The 19,565-nt window shown below is 40.8% G+C and overlaps 1 protein-coding gene and 1 non-coding gene across 2 annotated transcripts in view; both read right to left on the reverse strand.

Moving 5' to 3' along the window:
• Positions 1-205: 205 nt before the first annotated feature.
• Positions 206-278, reverse strand: trnaf-gaa (transfer RNA phenylalanine (anticodon GAA)). The gene has a single exon. It is a non-coding gene; the product is annotated as a tRNA-Phe (tRNA).
• A 2,729-nt stretch (positions 279-3,007) lies between these two features.
• Positions 3,008-19,565, reverse strand: part of LOC102204895 (probable G-protein coupled receptor 22) — a 17,445-nt gene continuing 887 nt past the window's right edge. Inside the window, exon 2 of the mRNA XM_005741369.1 lies at positions 3,008-6,966. Within this exon, the coding sequence (XP_005741426.1) occupies positions 5,170-6,858 (1,689 nt within the window). The 5' untranslated portion in view covers positions 6,859-6,966 and the 3' untranslated portion in view covers positions 3,008-5,169. The remainder of the gene's footprint in view (positions 6,967-19,565) is intronic.

A 19,565-nucleotide genomic window follows, 5' to 3' on the forward strand; every position in this document is an offset into this window, starting at 1 on the left:
TGTGTAGGAGTGAATATGGCATGTGGCTCTTTTGTATTTTTTATGTCGATGAAATGAAAGTTGTTGCTAATACTTAAATATATGCTATGTCATGTTAGGCAAAACGTTACATGATCCACTTTTAGTGGATGCTCATATTTAAATTAAAGTCCTACTAAATAACGCACTGAATGGTCAAAAAGAGGTAAAAAGCCAACACCATTACTGCCGAAACCCGGGATCGAACCAGGGACCTTTAGATCTTCAGTCTAACGCTCTCCCAACTGAGCTATTTCGGCGGTATGAGCTGCAACGTCGTAAATCTATACCAAATGGTTCTTACCTATGTGACACGTATGAAGTAAATATGTTTGTATGTGAACTTCGTATTCTCTCCCAACAGCTGATAGTTGACGTAAGTAGATAGAGCCATATAGCTATCTAGAGGACTCAGGTAACGGTAGAATTTCCCTTCAAGCCGCTAGACGTCATAGTCCTGAGCCACAGGGAGCCATAAAGCAGTACGAAAATAAAGGTTTTAATAATACCGCCACTGCTATTACAAAGACAGTGAAAAGAACGAAAAACGACGGAAAAGTTTCAGATAATGTTGCATTTCAGCTGTGATCAGTTACAATTGTTCCAACGTTTGGACACAAGATGGCGCCATTGGCGACCATAACATGCTGTTCCCGTTCATCATTATTATTATTATTATTATTATTATTATTATTATTATTATTATTATTATTATTATTATTATTGTTGTTGCTGTTGCTGCTATGCTGTCTATGGCTCGTGATAAAAATAGCTTCAAAGTAAGACGGATATCCAGCATCGTAATGAGCTTATTCTGTTCATTTTGTTGGTCAAATCACCATAGACTAGATGCATCATCAATTTGGGACTCTGCTTCAATCAAGCCAAATAGATTTTTATTTACCTCAGACTGCTCAGCTGGGATGGGGTGGGATTTATATGAAATGAAGGCAATAAAAATAGTACATATTTACTAGGGAAAAAATAAATATATTTAACAAAATAATTGCAGCATATTTTACGTTTACTAGCATGCTGTATTCCAATGCTCTGACATTATTATCTGGATTATTTTTCTGCAATTTGTCCTTCACTGTCTTTTTTCATCTAAAGCCCACATTTCTTCATTCTTAAAGTGCTCCTGATACACATCCTACCAGATATTAATTACATTTACTCTTACACACATTAAAGAAGGCCTTTAGAAAAACTGTGTGAGACTTTGTCATAAAATTGTAGTCTGAAGCAGTATTGTGGGACTCCTCTTGGCCTAAAGTAGAAAACCATAAAGCCTGCTAATCTTATCGTTCTACACTTCTCTTTTTTTCCAACAGGGTTCTGCAGTGATGCAGTGCTGTCCCTTTATTAGTCATACAATATCACAATGCCAGTTTCTCTGCCTCCCGTCCCCTCTCTGTTTTCCCCCTAATCTCCCCTCCATTCTGCCTCTCATTCTCTTTCAATCTCTCTCTCCCATTTTTGTCCCTCTGTCATCCCTCAAGGTGACTTTCCTTCCTTCACAGACACTGCAGCTGTTCCTCGCTTTTGTTCTTGAAGGCCTGAGTGTGGATAAGAGATGAGAGAGATGCAGACCGGCAGAATAAAGAGAAGGAGAGCCAAAGAAGAAAATGGAAGTGCGAAAGAGGAGGGGGACTGACGAGATTATCAAGCAGGATGGAGGAATGTACAGTTTTGACTCACTGCTCAAATCAGTAAGGCAACAAACACAAGTGCATGCGTGACGCGCGCAGACCAATTTGTTCTGGTAAAATTAAAAATTAAGTGTCAACATCAAGCGATTGAGCCGCCTTGACAGATGCTTACCTGAATAACAGGTTTCATCTTCATTATTATTGGATATTAGCACAGTTGTCACATGAGAGTGATGCATAGTGAGGGTTCACTACAGTCAGCACTAAATACTGCAAGTATCTGGGACGGAGTTTCTAAATTTAGGAATCAGAGAAACAGGGAGCGGAAACAGGAGATGTCGAAAGGGAGGAACAGCTGGGGAAAAAGAGACAGATTTGGGTAGTGGGGTCCAGAGAAAAAGGGATGGAGGAATTCCCAAGTTGTCCCGATGAATCCAAACAGTTCTCTGTTAAAACTGCAGATAACTGGGTGCAATTATGATAAAGCCCAATCACATTATTCATGTCTTTCTTTCATTTGTCTTAAAAGCTTTTGCTCATAATTAAAGTGACGCAAATGTCATATATTTTATTCTTCTCTTTACAGATCACATCCTTGTCAAATGTTAAACAGTCTTGAGATTTGAGAGACATCACTTGAAGTGAAGACTGTTTGACCTTTCAGTATACTTGTCCGCAATAATTCTGAATGATGATCGAGTCTGTCTGTAGTAAAGGTCTTCTTGGTTGTTCGGTTAGAAATCTGTATCATTTCTATATGATCTGCTCGGCTTTGTGTTCACATTTTCCTCTCCTAGCCAAGTACCTCTAACCAATAGAAAGTTTTCTTATATCAAATATTATAAACGGACTACTATTTGTATGGTTAGTTTTGCGACAGAATGGCAGTTTGTCCGAGGTGTACCTTCGCCTCTCGACCTACGACAGCTGGGATAGGCTCCTTTCCCCCCTACAGCTCTGTTAAGGATAAGCTAAGGAGAATTGATGCATGGATGGATACTACTTGAATGGTGCTTTTCTACCATTTCTGAGCAATCAAAGCGCTTTAGACTACAAGTCACATTGACACAGACATCCCTTAAGTGCTTTCTACCTATCACACTCCCTGTTGATGGATAAAGTAGGGTCATCCCGACTGCACTGACCTTTCAGCTGCTAGACGACCTGCACTACCTGCTGAGCCATAACCACTTTTAAAATAACTCGACGCAGACATGTGGGAAAACAGCTTCTCCCGTGTAACTAAATTGGCTAATAATAGCAGTTCAATATTTGAGTGTTGACAAAAACAATCACCTTGGACATGATATGAGTATTGAGTGACACAGATGGACTTTGATCACCTTTTTAATACAGATGCTGTTCTGCTCTATACAATGACACATATTATAAATCTTATACAATACTAATATTTCTCTATACACATGGTCATAAATGTACAGTACAGTGTACACACATACAGTATTAACACAAATTCACTTACATGTATCTTCTCTTTACAGTAACTTTCCAGCTCACCAAGAGTTTATCACAATGGCTGATTTTCTGTCCGGCAGATGATTGTGGCCAAAGTAAAAGATTTTATTATTATTATTATTATTTGGACTAAAACCTAACTCAGACTCTTTATTATTTACATCCCTGAAAAAATGTACATGAATACACAATAATTACTGCCTTCTGTCTGTCTCACAAATAGTGTAAAAGGGGTGAGGATGAAAGAGGAGATAGCCCAAAGCCCTCCGAAGGAGCACTCCAAGTCTTGAGTCCATACAAAGTTAAAAGTGTAGTCTAACTACTTAGTGGACATAAATCTTTACTTACTGCAACACCCATTATACAACAGTTGATTGAGGGCTGGCTTATTGGTTTTTTTTTGTTTGTTTGTTTGTTTGTTTGTTTCATTTTTTTATTTTTTTTGGTTGTTTTTTTTTTGTCCAACAAGTCTGGGAATTTGACATAAAGCCCTGAGGAGAAAAAGAGACACCAATATTGTGCAACATGTCCAGGACTCAGTCCAGAGGCGGTCTGTCTCTGTGATCATTCAAACCCCTAACCAAAAGCAGTAACTCTGCTAGCCAGAGAAACAAACAGCTAACACAAAGAGGTGTCTCACGTCTGTGGTGATTTCACCATCGTTCTGATCTCTCAAGTTCATCATGCTTGTTAACCTGCTGTGACTTGAGAGCCTTTTATTATTGAAGTTTTCAGAAAATATTGCCCTTTAATTATCACTTTAAAAGTGAAGTTGATCCTTTTTCAGCAGTATTTTTAGCAGTTTCCTGCCATTTATACATAGTTACATATTCTCTATATCGTTCACTTTTATGTTCAGCTCCCCCCCGTTAATCAGAAGATTTCCTTTTGCCTTTCCGTTAAACATATGTTGAAAGCCAAAAGGTCTTTGTCCACACTCTCTTTGTTCACATCCTATGGGTCATTGCTTTGCTCGTTTATTGCACATAATCAGTGACACACGCACACATTTCTTCATTTACACAACCACGCATCTTTTGCAAACGCACATGCATACATGCACACTTGCAAACAAACGCTATCATACAAATATTCTCCATAACCGTGGTCATTAAAGTTCATTTTTTCCTTAAAAACAAACAAAAAATAAAAACTCATGCCTTTTAGCTTTTGCTTGCACACACTCTTCTAAAACATGGTGTTTATTGAAAATCAGGTCTAAATCAGTTTTTTGTCTTCTTCATTTTTTGCAGTTTCCTGGTTTAGTATGAGCCTGTAAACTTTGAATCTCAATGCTTGCATTTATCTGCCTTTGATTCTCTATATGCAAACAAGTTTACTCGAAGTTGATACATTGTTGTAAACATACAGCAGGACAATCAGCACCATAAGAATACTAATAACTCAATTAAGGCATGAAAAAAATAAAGCAAAGAACGGGAAACAGAGACTTCCATTAATAATTTCGTTTTTGTCACTGAGAATATCTGTGCAGGTAGATATTGATGTGCTTTCACAGATAATGATTAAATATAGATCAATGTGCAATAATTGGATGAGTGTGTGTGTATCTACCTGTGCATATGTACATGCACATGCAAGTTGAAAGTGCACGCAGGAGCAACACTGTACTGTATGTATTCGCGGTTATCTATCCTTTACCCTACATTTGGGGTGGATGTGAGTATTATTAGCAGTCATGGCTATGATGTTGTCATAAAAAGTTTTGACTAGTATTGCCACAGAGACACACTGGCCATCTTGTCAGTCAGAAAGTGGACTAATGACAGCCTTGGTAAGGAGAGCAGACTCTAATAGAGCTCATGTTTCTCCACATCTGTATGTAGCAAGAGGCCAAGAGACTTTCTCCTGACCTTTATATGCTAGCTGGTTGTCAGTTTTCCTCACACCCCATGGATCATTACACTTCATCTATACAATCCATCTCCATTGTCTTGGTAAGATACATATAGTTCTTCAAATTCACACACATATTCATACATCCACACTCTAAAGACCAGCCTCATTCCCTCACTGCCTCTGTGAGGCACCGATCAGTGCCATCACTGCCCTCCACCCGCGATTTGCGATTCTTTCTTTTGCCTCCTCCCTCTACCCAAGAGTTATGAATAACTGTCCCTCCACTAGGAGCTGGGTCCACTTGCAGAAGTGAAACGACCCTTTTCTTAACACGTGTTTTGAGTGCGCGGCGCAGTTTCTGCCTGGTGAAAGCATAGAGCAAAGGATGAAAGATGGTGGTTCCATAAGCCATGGCCAGGAAGCACAGACGGAGCCGCACCAGGCTGTCGCTCGGACCCATACACAGGATTAAAACATTGACTGCAGACAGAGGAGCCCAGCAGCCGAGGAATGTGGATATGATGATTAGGGACATTTTTAGGACGCGACGCTGACGTTCCCGACGGTCCCGGTGCCGCCGCACTGCTCGCCGCAAAGCGATGATGGCAGAAACTGAGGCCTGTACACCCATGGAGGAAGCTGGCAGTGGTGTGTTGGCGTGGGTCTGAGCTGAGGCTGAAGGTGGGGTTGGAGAAACTGGGGTGGCGGGTGTGGTTGCGATGGGGGTGGTCGCTGCAGTGCTGACAGTGGTGACTGTTGCTCCACTGTCAGACATCCCTTGGGGCATGGAGGAGAGTGGCGGGGGTGATGTCGGTGTAGGCGTGGGGGAGGGAATGAGGGAAGGATGACTGAGGTTCTGGTTCTGGTTGGAGGACACTACCTCTGTGGGCAGGCTTAAGTTCTTCTTCCTCTGCCTCCTGCAGCGTATCCTGCAGGTGGAGTCCTTTGCACGGGTACTCCTCATCATGTGAGAGCCGATGCGGATGTTGAGAGCCTGTAGGATCCTGGAGTAAGTGAACAACATAACTGCCACAGCGATAAAGAAGCAGGGCACTTGGAGGAGCAGGTGGTAATACATTGCCAAGCCTGTGTAATACCCCTGCCCTCCAACACAAAGCAATGTCCTGTTCTGCCATACTGGAGGCAGGTGTTGTGAAGGGGATGGAGGTGTAGTTGTGGGTAATAAGGAAGGGAACAGTGAGGAAAAAGTGGTGGTCTGTTCAGTGATGAGCTGAGAGTCATTGTTCTGCCTTTCCAGCTCCTCATGTTCACCATCCTCAGCCCTTGAAGAGAAGAAGTCCCCCTCAAGGAAGGGCAGGAAGAAAACGGCCAGAGACAAGGCCCACACAGTTGCCAGGAGTAGCGCAGCACGTCTGGGGGTCAGCAGACGACTGGCTGGACGAACTGAGATGTCATATCGGTCCAAGCTGATTACTAACACGTTGACTGCCGTAGCCACGCTAGTGAACGTCACACAGGCCTCATGGAAGCAGCAAAGTGTGGCCAGGCTGCTAACTCCATTTTCATTTGCTGGCAGCAGGATCACAGCCACAGTGAGTGGCAGACACAGCACGCACACCAGTATGTCGAGCACATGGAGGTTGACTGTGACCAGGTTGCTGACTGAGTCCACCAGGTTGGACTGAGCACAGTACAGCACAAGAACGGTCAGGTTGCTGCTGAAGCCCAACACAAGCTCCAGCATCAGCACAGTGGTCAGAGACACCTGAAAGCCCAGAGGGTAGGGCGTGCTCCAGCCCTCCTCCATGCCCACCTCACTCCCTCCATCCAGCAGGCCTACCCCCTGGCCATCACTGGTCTCCAGGAGGTCACGATAGCCTTCGGTCTCCATTGACGCCACGGCAGTCCTTTACACATAGCAACAGAGGCCGGCGTACCTGACCATGTTCCCTTCTTCTCTGGCTCAAAGGAGACAGCGATGGAGGAGATGTGGTTGTATCTAAGAAAAATAAAAAGAACAGACATGGAGGAGAAAAGAAAGAGAGACAGAGAGTGATCAAGCAGTTCGGCAGTCAGTTTACTCAAAAATAACGCTGCACAACAAGTACAAGTCAAACTTGTCAAATTTCACAAGCGAGGGGAAGCTACTAGCTGAAGCTACGAGGGAGGTGAAAGTGATCTCGGCAGTCGAGCGGAGTCGTGGGGTGCAGTTCAAGCTGCTGCTGATGACCCATGATGTCTCGCTGGCCTCAACAGTGAAACAACAACATGCTTCATACAGACAGTGGTAACAACTCAGGGAGGATGTGGGGCAGGATGTGTCTCGGGGTGTACGTGAATATACCTATAATCCACATAGTATGCAGAATTAAAAAGAAAAAAAGATTCCCTCATAAACACGAGTGGGCGAATGTTTGATTCATTCTTATGCAACATACATTATGTGGGTCAGAAAGCTGGCTGGATAAAGCATATACAGATAAACAGGAATAAACCAACACACCTGCACCGTCAAGATGTCAGTGACGTACTACGTGTTGTGTCTAACATCTACCTCTACGAGTACCCATTCCTAAGTGATTAACAACCCACCTTGTGAATTTACGACATACCCGTACAAATCCAATAAGTGTCAAGCTTTGTTGTTAAATCATCTTTCTGTTTTTTTGTTTTTTTCACCAGCTATATAAAATCTTCAGCTTCTACTTTCAGGAGCAGAGGTGGCAGGAGCATTGGTAGCAAGGACATTTGCAGTGCATGTCAACATTGCAGGCAGCCAACTGAGGGTGGCAGCAGTTAATAGTTCTCACAGGGAAATGTAACGAAGACGAATAGATCAATGATCCACAGACAGTGGCGCACAAACAATGCTATCAGAGAAAGACCAGCTCCCCTGGCATCCTCTCTCCACACCCCCTCTTTCTCCTTCTCCTTCCTACATCCTCCACATCCCTTTCTACTCTGTTGCCTTTCAGTTTGCTGGCTGACTGCTTTGCATGTACAGCATGTTATTCACGGCTGGTTGAACGCTCTCTTGCATTAGAGGGAATCATACAAAGTGATTAGGTCAAGAGAAGATGCCTTCATGATTTGCTTTAAGGAATTAAAGTATTCCCTCGAGTGTCTGTCTAAAGAGGAGCTACAGATCAGCGGCAGCGCTGACCCAAGCTTTCCTCTGCCACACTTTTTGTTCTCACCCTCTCGTTTGCCCTTTTCTCTTTGTTTTATTTCACAGTTTCCCTCCCATTTGTCATGTGGAAAGCACCTGCAGGCAGAGCAGGACTCAATGCGGAACAGTGGTCTATCTTAATTCGCTAATGGGTTTCATGGGGTTTGCGGTGGTGCTGGAACATTGATTTAAAGCATCATCGATCTGCCAATTTAACAAGCCTGAGGCGAGGGAGCACATAAACACACTTCCTGTCACACCCTCCCAAGTGTACCTGTGGTCTCATTTTGATTTTGAGAGGCCGGATAAAACAGTTATGAGTGACTGTGTTCAATTCCTGTGTTTTAACTACAGTTTAAGATGTTTTCTTTACTTTATCATTATTGCAAGGCAAAGTATCACGCATGGCTCAGGGGACCGAAAGTAAAATGTGGTGTTTCCCACTTTTATTACTGAAGTTTTTATGATTTTTTTTTCAGAATCATAAAAACTGAATCAATTCACAGACCTCATCACAGAAGTGAAACTTTAAAACTAAGTGGGCTTAGATCTTTTAATGTTAGCGATATTGGTTATGTTTGTCTTTGATCAATATGGCGAACAACATGCTGCAACAGAGTGTCATGGAGCTAACACTCGCTTAAACCAATCACAGTGGCAACATTGTCAGCATTGTGCTTTCCAGCACATGTGAGTGTTGTTTAACCGCTGCGGCAAATTAGGGTTGGGAAAGACTTTTAAATCAATAAATGGCTGACAAAAACTGAAAGGTGTAACACAACAGTCACCTGTCACCTAAACTGTATTTTTCACAGACATTGCGACAACAAAACAGAGAATAAAATTATCCACAAGTCAATCTCTTTCAGCAAACACCAGGTCATCATTTTTTACTCTTAACTGTCCTGCCAATAATTACAAGAGGATGACTGTGTAGCGGCCCGGCAAAAAGGCAGACGGCATAGCTTTCAACAAGTGCAATTTATCCTTTTCTATGGCTAATGACTCCTGCGACAGAGGATACCTGGGATGAAGCCGTAAGAGTTACAAAGGGACAGAGGCAATAGAGTAGAAAACATCAAAGTTAGCATGTGTTTGCTCCCAGCAAGACAAAATGTCAGAAGGCCTTTATATGCACAGCTGTGACTTCGACCTGCGGGCAGTAATACTGACAATAACCTAGTTTTTACAGGGACGTGGGGAGAATAAAATTAAAGGAGACAGACGGGTAAACTTTGGGGAGTTTTTATAAAAATCACAGGTGTTTCTGTTCTTTTAGTGAGAACTTAAAACACTAAGGTTCACCTGAGGTTGCTCGTGCAAGTCGTTACCGCAGTAACTGAAGAAAGTTGCAAGAATCATCATCATCAATCAATTTATTTCTTTAGTTCTAACAAGTGTTTTGTGTTATTGTGGCATCCTTTTTGCAATCAGTCACAGGGTGTGGGTGTTGTGAGAAAGTGGGTTGTTGGGTTGAGCGAGTTGTGGCAACAGAAGATGGCTGTAAACAAGGGGAAACTTTGCCAGCTGAAATTACATCAACAGTGTGATTGCCAATTTAGACAGGCGGGGGAACGACAGGAAAAACAAACTTAGAGGTACAAATTGTACGATTGCTTGAAAGTTTGAAAAAAGAGGTGAAAGTTAAAGAAAGGAACAGATTTTTGGATTGATTGTAAACCCAACATTAACTGCTAGGATGTCTGTGTATTGTGTTGCATAGATGTCCACTGAAGTTAACCAGCTAGTGCCAGAACCATAAACATAGCCAGCATGACATTACTCGAGCACACACGTAACTGTTAATAACAAGAAAAAAATGACATAAAATATTAAGAAGATGATAAATAAAATACAGATGTCTGATCACAAAACAATAGGTGAATGTTTTTTGCAATGTCCAAGGCTTGTTTACTTTTTATGTTTCATGTCTTCTTAAAAATCAATCATGTTATTCCTGAAAATTATGCCCATTATTTAAGAAACACCATCTGTGGATAAATTGTTTGGCCATAATAACAAAAATGTGGTTACAGTAATTCCCTTTTCCTGTTCATCATTTTAAGAGCAAGTTTAATATTGTTAAATTCTAATACGGGTGCTTGATAGTATTTTTCAGAAAACCAATTTTGAAGTGTTATCCAAAAGGTTTGAGTGTAATTACAATCAAAAAACAGATCCTTTGAAGTTTCAATCTCTAAATCCCAAAAAGTACAGGTATTTCTGTTAATGTTGAATCTCCGTCTCAAAGATTAATGTCATTAATGATTTTAAAGTAAGTGGTAGACAGTTATACCAGATACCCTTTCTGGTTTTCAGCTGGGCTTGAACCAGCATCATTTTGAGTAACAAAGCAAATACGTAAGCCACTACTGAGCACAACAAAGTGGGCTCAGGCGACGTGGCCCGAGCCCATGGACTCAGAAGGACAGTGCTTACAGAGGAAGACAGAAAGCCATTTCCCTGTATAGAGCTAGCAGTCTGCCTGAAACCACAGCTATCGTCTTCTGGTGGTCTTCAGATCGAATGCAGGGTTAATGCACTTCTGCATTGGCTTAATGTTTGTGCTCCAGAAGCTACGTCAATGTTTTATAGAGCCCATGGCCTGAACATACCCTTGTAGAACACCACTTTGTACTTAAATATGGGACAGTAAGTCAAGTGTCCACTCTGCCCACAATCGAGGGAGGACAAGCGGTTCTGCCTAGAGGTAAATTCTTTCCATTGTCTCTGATTTCAACCTTTTGGGCCATCGTTGTGGAGAGCAGGCATTTGATAAATTAAACAGTAAATACAACAATGTTTGAGAACAGGGTTAAAGAGACAGGGCTGTCTGTCTCTGGTCTGTTTTTCCCTGCGCAACTCTCGTCGCACTTATGCCTCCTTGCACACCACTTACCACATCCTCTCCTCCCAGCCATCATGGTCAAGCCATCAGATCATGCTGTAGCACTGTCTGGCAACACAAACACCAGCTACCCCTGCATTAATGCCTTAGAATTAAAGTTTGGCTAAGAAACTTTTTTTTAAGTATTTCTTCAGCCCTGAAACAAAGTATCCCACTTATTACATTTTTAAGGCATGTACAAAATTTTACATTGCAAAACGACTTTGCCTTTAGTGCTAAACCAGGCAAATAAATCTGAGAAGCAATTTTAAAGTTTAATGTAGCAGCACTGTTCAATTCTGCTAAATTGGTTTGGGTAGCCCCATGGGTCTTCTCTTATCAATCACCAGCAGAATTTACAATCATGTACTGAAAGCGAAATACAATGACTGCTTGGTTCGGTGCGGAACCGAATGAGTAGCTGTCATCGGGAGATTTTACTCAGGCTTTACAGATGTTTTCATCACATCTGGTCTCTCATTTACTGTAGCTTGTATGACTCTCTCCAAAACAACAAACTGTGTCCTAGATTTCACAGCTTCCTGGGCCCTGCTGTCGGGGTCGTTATAGGTGTTGGGCAGGAGATGACAAGCTGTCAAGCCTGTTCTCACATTATCAGAGGGTGAATAGTAAAGCAGATCCCGTTAGTGCCAAAAACTTCACTTTCCTCCTTTCTTTTCGAACTTTCCTCCTGCTTTGTGATCTTGCATTCACCCTGCACACAGGTACAAACAAGCTCTCCATGTATTTAATTTGTACTCCTGACAACAAGTTTGCTGCCAGAGGCTTAATTACTTCTTCCCAGCACAAGACAAACAGTCGGCATGCTTGCGTCCCAGGCATCATCTAAAACAACATGGCGTGAGGTGTTTCTTGCCATATTTCTTACTGTGAGAGAGCGAGGAGAAGGAGAAAAATAGATGAAGAAAAGGTTGTATATAAATAATTATAGCAAGAGTACAATACATTGTTCCAATCGCAGCCACCAGGGAGCTGACAAAATCCACTTTGCACAAGTTCAGAGTGAAGCAGTAGCTCAGTAGAAGTCAAGATAAAATTCAGGTTCCAAGTTAATGGCACAGCTCTTTGCCACCTGTGTTTACTCAACCGCTGTTTTTATATTTTTTACTGCTTTCCTTTCATTGAACTTGGCTTCGAGACCCAACTTTGTAAAAACACTATAAAGTCATTTCCATTATGCTACCTCAATTGGTAAAGTCACTTGACATTCACTTCAAAACTAGTAGAACTCCCTGGACATGAACCACACACACATTTTCCTTGCAAGTCTGCAGTGAAGCACAAAGAGTTTATTGAATCTGGTCCTGCGTGTCGTGACCTCAGTCCATCGTGCTGCTGCGTGGCAGGGTATCTGCAGTACCTGCTGCTGCTGAAAGTGCTGATCTGTGCCTAGGATCATGTTCCAATTTTCACCTCAGTCCTAGGCAATATAGAAGTGACAGTGGTTGGTATGTATGAGACTTGGGATGATGGGCCAATTATGTAAAAAAAAAACAAAAAAACAGAAAGCTTTTAGTGCTCAAACTGCATCTATCTGAGGAAGAAACTAATTTTTACAGAAGACAATATCCACAGAATCTCTGCAGAGAGTTTGTTGTCTTTGGATGATTCATGAATCTGAGTGTTGCTGTAAGTTGGAAAAATAAGACAAAGGTGTCAAAGGCTGAATATGAAGTGGAGGCACTTCAGGATGACAGATATACAGCTCTTTTTTTCCATGCAGTAAGCAGTACTTTTACTGGCACTGTGGATTGATTTAAATTAGTCAACTTGGTGTCTCCTACTGCAAGAACTTCTTAAGTTCTCCTGATGGACTTAAATATCTCTTTTAATTTGTTTAAAACTATTTAACTGTGCTAAGTCACATTGGCGACCTGTCCAGGGTGTAATCCACCACTTGCCTTATGGTAGCGAGGATAGACTCCAGCCCTTCCACAGCCCTGATAAGAATAAGTGGATGAGAATGGATGGATGGATGGATATTTAACTGTGACTCTCTCCTCAAGGATGGAGATCGTCAGATTGTCAGTGTTCTTATGTAAATGTCGAGGCTCTTACCAAAAGCGATGAGAGAAGGAAAATGTTATAATATTAACCTGTACCAAGAGAGCACTGCCTCTGAGTACAAAGATGGAAGCTTCATTGTACTATGGCTTATTTAGGTTCCTATCTACAATATGGAAAAACTGTTATCTCCTTTTCTGATGGATTTTTCCTTGTAAAATGTCAGTACAAAATGGTAAAATGTGAACAAAGGCTTTGTTCTTTGATTCGACAAGACTATCACCAAAAGTTGACATTTAGGGAAGAAAGTAAATCAGTAGGGAGAGTGATAGGACAGGGGAGGAGATAAGGAGGGGGGAAAGTGAATGCAAACAGGATGATGGCGGATGCGGCACGCTGACTCATGGTTTTCTTAGGTATTCCTGATGTCCGCAACAAGACAATCGATCAAAGGCTTAACTTTCCCATGTAATTCATCTCGCAGCACTAAGGGCAAGCAGCCACCAGCTGGGCAGCAGCATCCCTGGCAGGCTCCCAGTAAAGCAGCCTGGACAGGCCAGCAATAGATCCAGTTCAGTGAGAGCACCAACCTACCTAATGTGCTCCTCATCAGGACAGCTTTCGGAACTTCGGGAGAAACGCACACAACAACATCATTACTGTGTGCTTGTGGAAATATCCACCTGTAACTCAACAACACTTCTCTTAAGTGAGGCCAAACAATCACAAACCCATAAAAATTTCAAAATGGGTTATCATAAATCCTGCCAAGCTTACCAAAGACATACAAGCACACGATGTAGTCCACAATGTATTACTAACTGCCACCCACTGCCAGCCCACGTCTCTGCTTGCTCTCCCTGCCCGTCTGCACTCCACAGATACAGTGAAAGATGGATTGCTATCTGAGGTGAATGACATGTTGTGTGCTTAAGAAACTGCTGAATCCCAGCCACACAAGTGGAGGAGAAAGGTATGGGGGTAGCAGGAGGTAAGATAAAAGCAGGAGGTAGGTGCAGTGAGGGACTGATGGATAGGAGGGAGGCTTAGGGGTGTGCAGATGGATGCTGAGTTGTGTGCTTGCTCGAGGGGAAAGTCTGCTCCCCACTCACTACCACAATCCATTTCTCCTTTGAACAGTTACACCATCAGCCCCCTACACCATCTATCTTACAACCAGCACATGGCTCTTTGCTTTTATACTCTACAATATCTTTGTGTAATCCCCCAAGACTTTCAGGACAGACTGTGATTTTTAATATTAAACTAGCTTTATAATGCAACTGTGCAAGGAGCCTCCCATGGATTACACAAATTACATCAGAGACGCATAAAATAACACAACACTAGAATATCCAGACATCTTCTATATGTTACATTATTTCTGACAGGGTGCTACCTATAAAGATGCCATGCTAGGCAGGTATGTAATCTATTAGTTCAGCTCTGTATAGAAATAAGACTCTGGTCCCTAAACAGCTCTGGTCCACAGGGTGTGAGACATCATTACCACCTGACAGAACGTTCGATGGATTTCATTTGGCTCCCCCTTTCGTTAAAGATACTCCTCTATATCATCTATCCAGCTCTAAACTGTCAAGCCCATAATTTTGTTATTGCACACACCACCCATCAATAAGCACTAATCAAGGCTGCTGTGCAATCACAGCTTTCTAAAAGAAGCAGCGATTAAAATCAAGTGTGAGAGCTGGTCAAAGCATAAATAAAACACAATAATAACAATAACAATAATAATGATGATGATGATGACGATGATGAGGTGGAGGAGGAGGCTGTCCACTGCCACATAATGACAGAATGGAAAGGATTAGCAATTATATAAGACAACAAAACAGGATAGATAAATGCTCCTTCATTTCTTATGTGCTCTAAAGTGATTGTGATTAGCAATGTGTCCCTCCACTTTTCCATTTCAGCAGCATTTTCCACCAGGAATAATGGCCAGTCTGAATGGAGTCATCACGCTCAAGTGCTGTGCCCACCTCTCATGATTTATATTGTACTGGAGTGTTGTGAATAAATAGTCAAGTCACAGTGTGAGCTCTGCAGCCACTTTAATGACACTCTGGTAATGCCAAACCAGCAGCTGTGTGATAACAGGCTTAGCGCCACTTATTTAGCACAGAGTAGCTTGAATCCATGTTATTTTACACATATCTACATTGCCACACTAAATGTATCAATTCATAAATGCTCCAAGTCTCAGACAAGCAGGAGCTTTTATCCCAGGATGGTGGGATTGGTCTTTCTTTATCCTTTAATAAAAGGGTGACTCTTATTTTATTTATTGCTGAAAACTTGTATCAGATTTACTTACCAAATTATCTAGTACATAACCTGGGGAAACAGTTAGATTATGTCTGCAAACTCAGAAAGAAACATCATCATTTATATCTTAAAGATGACAGGGCTTCGGGCATACATAGCAAAAATTTTGCATTCAAAGTTTTATATCAGGGGTTCATAAATAGTGGACAGTTAAAGATGCTGTTTAGCTGCCTTGGGGGAATCTGGAGTTCCCTAATATTTGGATATTCAGTACGAAATTTCTGTTTTTCTCTGGGAAGGCATCCAACATTGTTTCAACAGAGTAAATCTTGACAAGTGCAGTAATTGGGTTTACACACTTAAGTTTTTCCTCCATCTGGAAAGATTGCTTAACACAGCACATGTACAATGTAACACATGTACAATAGTGTACATGTAAAGAAAAGTATCCCCACACACATGAAGGCTAATTGTGCAAGATTTGAATCAATGATGCAGTGATTGTATTTTTGTTTTTTAACACAAAACAGCAAGTTGGATTGTGGCTCCTTTATTTTCTTTGCATTTGCAAAGAGAGAGATAAGATCTTTTTCACTGTGTTCTGTGGAGTCGTATGCTAAACAAGCATATTTTCATGTTATCAATCCTGGCTAGGCTCAGTTTACTGCACAATAACATCGAATTTGATTAATTCTTTTAGGCTTATCGAAATGTTTTGCATGTTTCCCTGCAATCGTTGGCTCATTAAGGTTGTATCAGTGGAAAAGTATAAAAGCATGAGACCATTGTCGCTCTCTGATTTGTGCATGAGCAGCTTTGTACAAGCAAAAACAGCAACTCAAGCATAACGACACTGCTCCACTGCACTACTAATGGTCAAAATCTCAAAAAAGGGTGTAAAAGAAAGTGACCCACTGAAACTGTGTGTCAGCAACAGAGTAGCTTTTTTTTAAAAATTTATTTATCATTCAAAGCTAATGGGACAATTTTGCACTAATGTAGTGCTCCCAGTCAGATTAAACTAAACCTGGCCTTGCTTTCAATCAGTGGCTCTCTCTGTATACAGAGAGAGAAATCTCTCTATGCACTCTCTCTCTCTCTGCTCTTTGAAGCAGATTCACACTCAATGTCCACTCAGTGCCTGAGCTTAGGAGAACTGGGGAGCAGCTCAAGAGGTCCAAAAGCTGAAAATGAAAGAAAAAAAAAGATTTGAAAGCATTTCAGTGCAGTGGAGTAAATCTAAGTGATGATGAAGTTGTCTGCACCAGGTTAAAATGATTGAGCTATCTCACTCTAGAAGGCAATTAAATCTCAATTAATTCCATTCATCTCCTGCAGACAGGACATGATTGGCCAAGAGGGGAAAGATTCACTGTAAGCATCTATATTGATGACATTTAGATGTTTAATCTGAGAAAGGGAACACAAACACATGCTCAAACATGGTGTACATAACACCATAATTTCTATACACACCTTCAGCCAATGTAGCAGAGGTATATGTACATGTAATTATATTACATCATAAGCAAATATGTTATGTAAGCAAAGCAAAAACAAAAACCTGCAGTGTTAGTATACAGACGGGTGGAATAATGGAGTTCTCTTCCTTGTTGCCTCTGCCTCTCTTTACTTGATAGTCTATTTACACATGCTCACTACATTCTGCTTTTCTAATGATGTATTGTTCCATCCTCACTCTATATTTGCTCTTCGTGTGCTGTGCTTCTACTATCATCCCCCTCATCTGCTTCACCTATCTGTTTCTCTGCACTCGCACACATCAAGGAACAGTGTTATTTGGAAATTAGGTTTAGTGTGGATTTTAATTTCACACAGTGACCGGTGGTGCACTGAAAAGAAGGAAGAGCAATCTCAGCCATCATTTATCGCTCTATCTGTGGACAAGGAAGTTAATGGCATTTATTAAGTCTTGAGTTTTCTTTGTTGTGCTATTCCCAAGGCTGCTTTTCTTTAAAAAAATATTTTTAATTTCTGACAATTTTATGCACAAATGTGGGCGCATTTATACCTCATGTTCAAAAATAGCACAGAGGTCTGACAGCTTTTATCAATGATTCAGGTTAACCGAAAAAAGGATGTGACCAGTGCAGTGGAAATATTGTTCTAATTAGGAACATACAAATATAGACACTGTTTGATTAATTTAACTACAGATGTCCTTAATTACAGCTGCTTTTAAACCTTGCTGGAGGCTTGGACAGCAGTAAATTAGATTTTCAGTGACTGCAAAGTGATTTTGCACACATCCATCAAAACGTATTCACGACAAACAAGCAAACAAAAATTGAACGTGACACTTAAGTCGTTGAAAGTTTCATTGACAATTAAACACAAATTTGACACATTCCTTACATATAAAAAAGTAAAGGTATATAATAAAACAATCAGTTGTGTTAAAACAAGATTCTGCCAACAGAGAAAATGGGAACTTACTATAGCAAAGGAACAGCTCTCCCATAAATCTTGTGTACTTTTCCCCACACTGATGTTGTCCTGCAGTACCCTTTAATCATCTCCACTTCAATGTTGATATATAAATCAGCATGTCAGATTATAAGTACTCCATTGGTTATTGCGCTGAAACAAATTATTGCTGCTTTTGACTGTGCTGCGACAGAGTGATGCGTCCCCACCAGCAGCATCAAAGCTCCTCTATAAATACACGCATAATCGCAAACACATAATGACCCATATGCAAAGCAAACATACAAGCTGCTACTATATAAGAGTGAATGGAAATGGAAAAACAATTAGCCCTTTTGAGACTCACAGCAGGGAATGCAAAATAAAAAAAAAACATAAATAAACACACATGTACAAAAACAAGGTTTTCACTCGTAGTTTTTTGCATGCTTGTACTCCTGATACATGACACTCAACATGAAGCTACATGTGAAATACATTTATCTGTCTTGTGTAACATACAATTTAACAACAGAGAGAGTTCAGCTTTTTTGTTATTACAAGACTTTTTAAAAACAGGTTTTATTGTTATGTTCCAAATCAAGTTACTATATATGCATCTTTGTCCAAAAAAGGGTTAAAAGTTACCAAAACTGATATGGTTGTGTTCCTGAAGAGTACTCTTCAAGCCCCTTTTTAGCTGGATTTTGAATGCGTTTTGTTTATCTTTGTAAAAAATAAACAGTGACCCCCCTTTTATATGTATTTTTTTCTAGTTAGATTCACTGAGGTAAAAACAATGCCCCAGTATTTTAGGCTGAGCTCAGCAGAAATTGTAATTAGCTGACACATTATTGCAGTATATATAGCGCTAGGTGTTACAAGTGATTACGACATGTCAGAGGGTGTGTGAAAGAGGAATTCAGTGCAATAATGCAGGAGAATGTGAGAAATGAGTGAACAAAAAAGTTCATAAAAATTCTTAATTCATATTAATGAATTAATTAATGCAATAATAAAAAGCTTCCTGCTATGCACAAATATGATGCTATGTAGCAAAATATTTTCCTTCATTTTTATCATGCAGATGACTTCTTGCAAACGGGCAGCACCACTGTAACTACTGGAAAATGTGTTGCTTTGCAGGTGCAAAGTTGTTTGGCAGACAGAAACCTATCTCACAAGACCAGCGTACCAGTGCTCTCCTATTTTATATCTAATGAAGAAGAGAGGAGTGTTTAAAACCGTCCTGCTCCTCACTCAAAGAGACAGTCTGCGGGAAACTATCAACATAATAATGTAGACTTTAAAAAAACATTGCTATTTCCTCCAGGAAATTTAAGGAAGACCAGGGAGCTTAACGGTGAGACATCATCACATTTTTTTTCTTTTTAAATAAAATCAAAACTCTACAGCACAAACCATCCAGTCATTAATATTGATATTTTTCGCAGGCTTTGATGAAGGGCAGCAGCTCGGCCAAAAATATTAAGCGATTAAGCATATATGCATAAATGTAAGATATGTAAATAAATGCAGGAGAGCCTTGATAAACTATCCTTTGAAATCATGATATCAGTGGGTTATAACAGTTGGAGACCAACAAATCATGTTTAATGTGGAATAATTTTATCTGACTAAAACATTAAACGTCAAAACGTTAGTTTATGCACCGAGTACTCGCTCTTAAAACGATCAAACGGTGCACCTTCACCAAGCGTGGCGCATGCATGTGGCTGAAGCATAACAATCACTGTGGGTCTCTGAAAAATGGGGGACTTGGAGGATGAAAATCATCATC

Source organism: Pundamilia nyererei, unplaced genomic scaffold (genome assembly GCF_000239375.1).
Source record: "Pundamilia nyererei isolate P.nyererei 1_Seehausen unplaced genomic scaffold, PunNye1.0 scaffold00110, whole genome shotgun sequence".
NCBI classification, from domain to species: Eukaryota; Metazoa; Chordata; class Actinopteri; order Cichliformes; family Cichlidae; genus Pundamilia; species Pundamilia nyererei.